Below are 7,068 nucleotides of genomic sequence, written 5' to 3' on the forward strand. Positions count from 1 at the left end.
TAGAGAAATGTTGTTTTAAATACATTTAATGGACAGGGGTATGGCTAACATATACGAGGTGTCCAAGATTGATAAACAATTTTAACATGTATCAACTCAGATGGGAAAAACACACTTCGACCAACCTCAGTCCTTGATGTGGTATATGAATAATAGATAGTTGGGCCAGACAATTTCCAATATGGTGTCAAAAACAGTTGGGAAAAAAACTATACTGTATAATTACTCAAGCCCTTATAGGACATATAGTTACATTATGGGTGAACTGTCCATAGCTCAAATATTATTACCTCTTGAAGAAATTCAGATCTGCTGCGGTACACAATATGTCAACTCACAGAGTACTTTGTTTGTTCCATAATACATAGTTTCCAAACTAGATTAAACATTTATGAGACAATCAACAATGTAGTCCATTAGTAAAAACCTTGCACCAAGTACATCAAAGTTGGGGTATGAATAATTGTAGGGAAAGAAAAAGATTTTGATATCTTCTTTAAAATATTTGTTTTAAGAAGTCCAAACTTTAGGTATTTTAACTCGACAGGCGCAAACTCTATGTTAAAATGAATTTGACAAATTTTCAAGGAACTTAAAGCTCTAACATTGCCATGTATAACTGTTCAAGTTTCATAGAAAAGATTCACATCCTTGAAACCTCAGGCTAAATGGGAATTTTTGTCCTTTCTTTTTTGCACCTCTCGTTTTAGTTATGATCATTAACAGAAGCAATAACCGTTGTTAGATGAAAGGGAGACAAGAAGTCACTAGGACATTCATAGTCAATTACACAATGGAAAACGCCTCTAAATGCATACCTTGCCAGACATCATATCAATCGAGACAATATGAGATACAGTTTTCTGTGAGAATATAACCGGTGCATATTCATCTTGAACAGATGAAGTACTAAAGGCTTCGGGGTTGTAGTATTGAGCCAAAGTTTGATCTTCAACTTCCATTTTCTTAATTGTCCATCCATACTGCTGTTCAATGTGCTCTCTTTCAAAGTGCTGAACTCGCAGAGCATATGCAACCCCACTTGTAAGAGGCCTTTCAAAAGCTGTAATCTCCGTATAATCTTCGAAGGTTTTCTATATGATCCAAAATTCGCCAGGAAAAGTACATGGGCAGAAACATAACCACACCTGTTAAATCAGTATGGGGAAAAAGAAATGTATGCTATAAACAAATGCTAAAATGATATAGGAAGCATTGAGAGTAGTACCTGGTCTATAGCTGAAGGTTGCTTTCCATGATGAAATGTAGAAATAAGAATAGATAATGCATGAACATGGTTCATGCTGACATTAAATTGGTCTTGGAGCATCCTAGCACGCTCATCACACATACTTGCAAGAGTTTCTTTTCTTCTGAACATTATGTCTTCATTCAAGAACCAAAATAACCAAATGGAAGTAATAATGCCACCAAATACAAAGACAACTAAAAGCCTTTTCCTCCACTTCCCAGTTGTGCGGGAGGAAAATTGGGCCTGCTTTGGCAACTGCTGTTGCTGCGTCAGTGGTTGTTGCTGGATCATCTCATGCTTTTGACTCCAAAGTTTATCATGCAACCATGGAATATTGTAGATTACTAACATTCCAACAAGGATCCATACCAATATTTTAGCAAACCAGAGAAATGTGTTCTGACAACAATATGTGACCTCTGTACGAAGCCTTCCTATTTTCAGTTCATTCTGCCACAAGACAAAATGAGATGAGAAAATTTTGACGTAATTTTTCTACTCTTTAACAGAATATTCAAAAGATAACAGAAGTAACAATAAAATTAACAAAATATATTTAGACCGATGATTATCTATGATTAAGATGTACTAGATAACAAACTGCAAATATGTTAACCCAACAATATTCCAACTCAAACCAATGTGACTAAGCCCTCGTCAGAACGGTTGCTTACCAAAATACTCATGCTAGAATCTAGATTAATCAATTTCTGAGAGGGATAGATTATTTAAGAATATAGTCATTCCTCGAATCTGTCTAATCCAGCAAACAAATCCAAAGAGGAGCTGTTATATGTGTTCAGTAAATAATGTCATAGATCCATAATTTAACTTAAGAACAAAAACTAGTACTTCAAGTAACAAAGGACTTCGAGAAAGTCTATCCAGTCATAAATTTCGATTTGATGAAATTTGAGTGGCTCAAAAGACATGGTTTAACAAAGGCTTTATGGTATAGAATCATATCAAAAGATCTTACCTCTAGACAACACGGATGGGACAGGTCTTCAGAGGCCGACGAGCCCAGAAAGTTTTCATTACTATCCTCTGTAGACAGGCATTCTGCATTTGACTTTACATTATCAGTCATTGATTTGCACTGCTTGCTGAACATATGATCTGAACCTAGCATATTAGACGTGACTTCTTTGGCATTACTTGTTGATATTCCACATCCTGATCCAGCGCAGCAAGTAAAAGATGCAACCTGGGAGGTAAAGACAAGAATAAGAACCAAAGAAAAAGAATTAGCACACCAAACCTTTGGTACAACTAAAGTTTGGCATTAAAAAATTAACCAAACCATAAATGGTAAAGAAGCAATGCAAGACTTTTGTGATAGAAAAGAACTCCAGTTAAATAAGTTAATGAATCCCACAATGATTATTCAGTGGATGAAAGTAAAAGACTAAGGAACTAATATCTGTGTGATCTATCAAGAAGAGACATGATCATGTGAGGCAAATTAAAAGTAAACCCCCAGGAAATAATATTTTATCAGTCTGCTGAAACGACTTTGGTCTTCATTCTTCTCTTGAAAACGATAGAGTATAAACAAATGATTAACTATTTGGGTTCCTTTCTTGAAAATTTTTGAATTAATTTTTCTTGCATAAACAATAATATAAATCTTATATTCCTTTCCTTCTAGTATTAAGGTTTCTTTATGAGGAAGAGTGGAATATCTTATATTTTATCAACTATTAAGTAATATGACTGGCAAATAATTTGTTAGAGGACTAGATTAGTTTTAATAACGCATGACCAAGCGCTTGTCGTTTTACTAAAAGCTATAGCCATTGATAATTATGCAACTCAAATCTCTTAAACCGTAGAGCAGCACAATTGTCACGTTTTGATTGTTCCACCCAGAAGAGACAATTACTTATAAATCTAACTCGTAAATAGTTTGCTAGATGATTAGATTAACTTAAACAATGTAGGACCGAGGCCGCTTTACCAAAGCTATAGTTGTTGATAATAGTGCAATTCAAATTTTTTAAATCGTACATCAGCACAATTGACATGTTTTGATGCTCTATCCAGCAGAGAAAAATTATTGCATCGAACTCGAGGCCTTGGCTCTGATACCAATTATAGAACCAAGTGTTTGCCGCTTTATCAAAAGCTATAGCTTGTAGTAACCGTGCAACTTAAATATTTTAAACCGTTCAGCAGCTCACACGCCGTATTTCGATTGCTCCACACAGCAAGGACAATTGCATTTCAACAATCTCTCTTCCAATAATTGCACTTCTTGTAATCAACGAGAATTAAACCTGTAATCTTGAGTCTGATACCTATTGTAGGAATCGAACATGTGATCTTGACTCTGATACTTATTGTAGGACCGAACGCTCGCCGCTTTACCAAAAATTATAGCCGGTGTTAATGGTGCAGCTCAAATCTTGTAAATCGTAGAGCAGCACAAGCACCGTGTTTCAATTGATCTCAACAGGGACAGATTATTGCACCTCAACAATCTCCTTCTCAATAATTGCACGCATTGCAATCAATGAGAATTAAAATCGTGACATTGGCTCTAATATCCATTGTAGAACCAAACGTTTGCCGCTTTACCAAAAGTTATAATCGGCGGTAACAGTTCAACTCAAATCTTTTAAATCGTTCGCTACTTTACCAAAAGCTATAGTTAGCGATAACGGTTCAATTCATGTTTTTTAAACCGTACAGCAGCTCAAGTGTTGCATTTCGATTGCTCTAACCAGCAAAGACAATTACTGCATCCCAACAAACCAGAAAATACTTAAACTGGTTTGCTTCTGACAATTCAGTAGAGAAGGTAACGTTAGGCTCCACACGGACTTCTCTGCTAATGACCTACACCATCGTACCAGTATAATTTGTTCCTACGCTAGTGATATATTCTAAGGTTTTGGTTGCCTTTATGTAGAGAAACATATTCAAGTGCTAATAAAGGAATATCCAAACATGCTATTATCTTGGTTATACTGTGCATACGCCATACAGTATTTTAATATGTCGATTTTTGGGACAGCATTAAAAAAACAATACAGGTTCTTGTCCATAAACTGCGTGTATAACCATGCAACTCTTAAATACAGCTTCCTCCATAAACCAAGAGATAATACTTTAAGTTTCTTATCTAACACCACCGGACAATCCTCCAACCCTCTGAAACGCTTCCCATCATAACCCTGCACTAACCTCAAATGCGGTGATATAATAATACTTCGATGTTGAAACAAAAAAATAATGCCAACACTGAACATCAATGTTATTGCTCATGGAAAGCAACATGCAAGTATTATCAAAGCTGTAAATTTAGCAAGTTATCAGTTCATACGATAGAGAATATGAGAGGCAGAATTAAGCTGGAAGCGGGAAATCAAATAATCATTTAAAACCTGTGAGTAGAATCCAAGCCCATTTATAAACATCATGGTTTTGACCATGATTAATATTAATCCCATATCAGCTGAAAACAGGCAACCAATAGATTATGTGTCGCATAACTTTATTTCCTCTAAAATCCATATATTTCAAGGCCTACCCGTTATCCTTTAAGAATTTATCAACGGGAAAGAGCTGATAAAAATAAGTAAGCAATGAAGCAGTATGCAGTTTACTACATTGAGAGGAAATATAGAGGGAAATAATTGGAAATTAGAGAAAATATTAATTTTTGAGGTAACATAAAATGGACCAAATCAAATTTAATGAACAAAGAAGCCAAAGCACAAACCTTGCCTTGGCTCACATGGCAGTTTTCGGATAAAATATTGGTATCATCTTCACTTCTAATATGAGTCTCCACATTTCTGCCCAATTTTCCATCACACAAAGTAATCATGAACCAAATGAACCCAAGCCACAAGAGTAAGAGAACTCTCTTCCAGTCTTTTGGACTATACGAATTGCAATGATTTGAAGACATCTTCATCAAAAACCAGTTACATTTCTTGAGAATCGGGCTTAAGACCTTCCAAGTAACTTCACACAAATAAAGAAAAGCTCGTCCAAAAACAAAGAAATTCAAAAACCACCCAGCATTGGAGCAGCAAAAGTGAACTGAATTCCAGGTTCTTGGGCACAATTCACCTAGGCTAAATGTAGCAGAAATTCAAGATTGAGCATTGCCAGAGTGCCAAGATTAATGTTGGAATGAAGATTCTTTCGCACGCTTCAACAGAAATTGCTTCTGCAATCTGAATTTTGAGGGCTGCTCAGGAAGGTAAAACCCTTCCAGCGAATAAGAAAGGGAATCAAAATCAGCAAGCTGGCAGTAGAAACAGAAGATTCTGCAGTAGAATACAGCTCATAATTTTATCGTGTCAACATGTGAAGTGGTAAACTCTCACAAGGCACAAAACACCAATCAAATCCCTTGTGTGAAATTGAAGAAACACTTGCAGAAAGTACAATCATGCAAAAACAAAAACAAAAACAAAAAAAACAACTACCCAGAAGCTGATTTGGCAAGCTCTCATCGAATCAACAAAAGAAGAAGTAAATTTAGGCCCTTTCTCACCACATATCAAGTTTCACAAAAGAACCCCCCCGACTGGGTGTAGTGTAGTCAGTAATGGGTATGGTCAAAATATAAAATGAAAAAGAGGCATCAAAGATGGGAATTTTATGAAAGAAAACAAATATTCAAGAACAGTGGAAGTAAGAAATCCAGTGGGTTTCACTGCAAATACAACTGGAATCAATTACATAATGTGGCATTAAAAAAATATTCTTGTTTAAAAAAATATTCTCGTTTAAAACTTGTAGCTCTGTCACTCACTTTCTCCCATCAGTTCTACACTTGGTACAATATATCATTTCTCATTCATCTGCTGGGAAAAAGTTGCGAACAAACAAAACAAAAGATCGATATCAAAGCCCAAATGGGCATCAAACAATCATTTATTTGTGTAAAAAATGTAGAGAAATAGTAAGAAACAAAATTTCTTTATATTCTTTTCATTTATTTTTGTTGTCCATTCTTTCCATTTCTTCTACTTTTGGGGAAAGTTGAAAGAGACGCGACCATTGAGCTATTAAAAAAGGGTATTTGTTTTCGTGTGCCACTGTGCTGCAGATGAAAACATCTAAAAGATACCTCTGTTAAATTAAATTCAACTCCAATCTTGAAAAGCGGAATGTGTTTCATTTTAAATAAACAAGTATGTTAAATTAAATTCAACTACAATCTAAATTAATATTTTGAACATATTAAAATTTGAGTTGGTAATATTATGAAAGAAAAAATAATCTTGGATTCTAAGAAGATTAAATTTAACTTTCTTATTGATAAAATTGCATGAGATATTGAATTAATGGTTTTACTTTTCTAGATATTATATTTACGATAAATATTTTTATGATATGATATTATTGATTTAAAAAAAAGTTGTTTCTAATAAAACTCTTGATTTAATATCTTGTAGATTTTCCTTGTGAGATGAGGAAAATTGTAAATAAGATAAACAAACCAAGGAAAGAGACGTCTTCTTCGATTTATCGCTCTCGTGGTTTTTGACTCTTCGCTTGGAAGTTTTCGTGGCTGCTTAGTAGTGCACTTTTGCACGTTGTGATCTTTCGGAGAAAAACAATTCACAAGGACGCTGCCAGTTTGAAGAGAGTTGTTGCACGTGTTGCCCGTAGATTGATTGAGACATCTACAGACAACACGAGTGCAAGTGTTGGCTGAAGATCAAGTTTTGTTGCTCCATTTTTTGACATCACGTTTTTGTTTTCTTGAATATGTTTTAGAGTTGTTAGTTGTTTTAGAAAGCATGTGAAACAACCCCCTCTCATGACATTTAAATTTTAAAGGAAAAACG

At 34.9% G+C, this 7,068-nt stretch overlaps 1 protein-coding gene across 2 annotated transcripts; it reads right to left on the bottom strand.

Annotated features, from left to right (window-relative positions):
* Window positions 1-184: 184 nt before the first annotated feature.
* Window positions 185-6,191, bottom strand: LOC140966896 (histidine kinase 2-like). Of its 2 annotated transcripts, XM_073427186.1 has the most exons (5): window positions 5,698-6,191; window positions 4,980-5,476; window positions 2,232-2,459; window positions 1,229-1,702; window positions 185-1,094 (listed from the first exon to the last, which is right to left on the bottom strand). In XM_073427186.1, the coding sequence occupies exons 2-5, from the start codon at window positions 5,175-5,177 to the stop codon at window positions 807-809; spliced, it is 1,188 nt and encodes a 395-aa protein (XP_073283287.1). In that variant the 5' UTR covers window positions 5,178-5,476; window positions 5,698-6,191; the 3' UTR covers window positions 185-806. The 2 variants fall into 2 exon arrangements, with proteins under 2 accessions (XP_073283287.1, XP_073283286.1); XM_073427185.1 differs by having other exon boundaries at window positions 4,980-6,191.
* Between the last annotated feature and the right edge of the window lie 877 nt (window positions 6,192-7,068).

This window comes from Primulina huaijiensis, unplaced genomic scaffold (assembly GCF_012295235.1).
Source record: "Primulina huaijiensis isolate GDHJ02 unplaced genomic scaffold, ASM1229523v2 scaffold208208, whole genome shotgun sequence".
Lineage (NCBI taxonomy): Eukaryota > Viridiplantae > Streptophyta > Magnoliopsida > Lamiales > Gesneriaceae > Primulina > Primulina huaijiensis.

Excerpts from the sequence above, each read along its gene's own strand:
- LOC140966896 (XM_073427186.1), bottom strand. The coding sequence starts at position 5,177 with ATGAAGATGTCTTCAAATCATTGCAATTCGTATAGTCCAAAAGACTGG. Across the intron at positions 1,703-2,231 it reads CCCATCCGTGTTGTCTAGAG|AATGAACTGAAAATAGGAAG; the intron begins GTAAGATCTTTT and ends GTCTTGTGGCAG. Across the intron at positions 1,095-1,228 it reads AACCTTCAGCTATAGACCAG|AAAACCTTCGAAGATTATAC; the intron begins GTACTACTCTCA and ends TGGATCATATAG.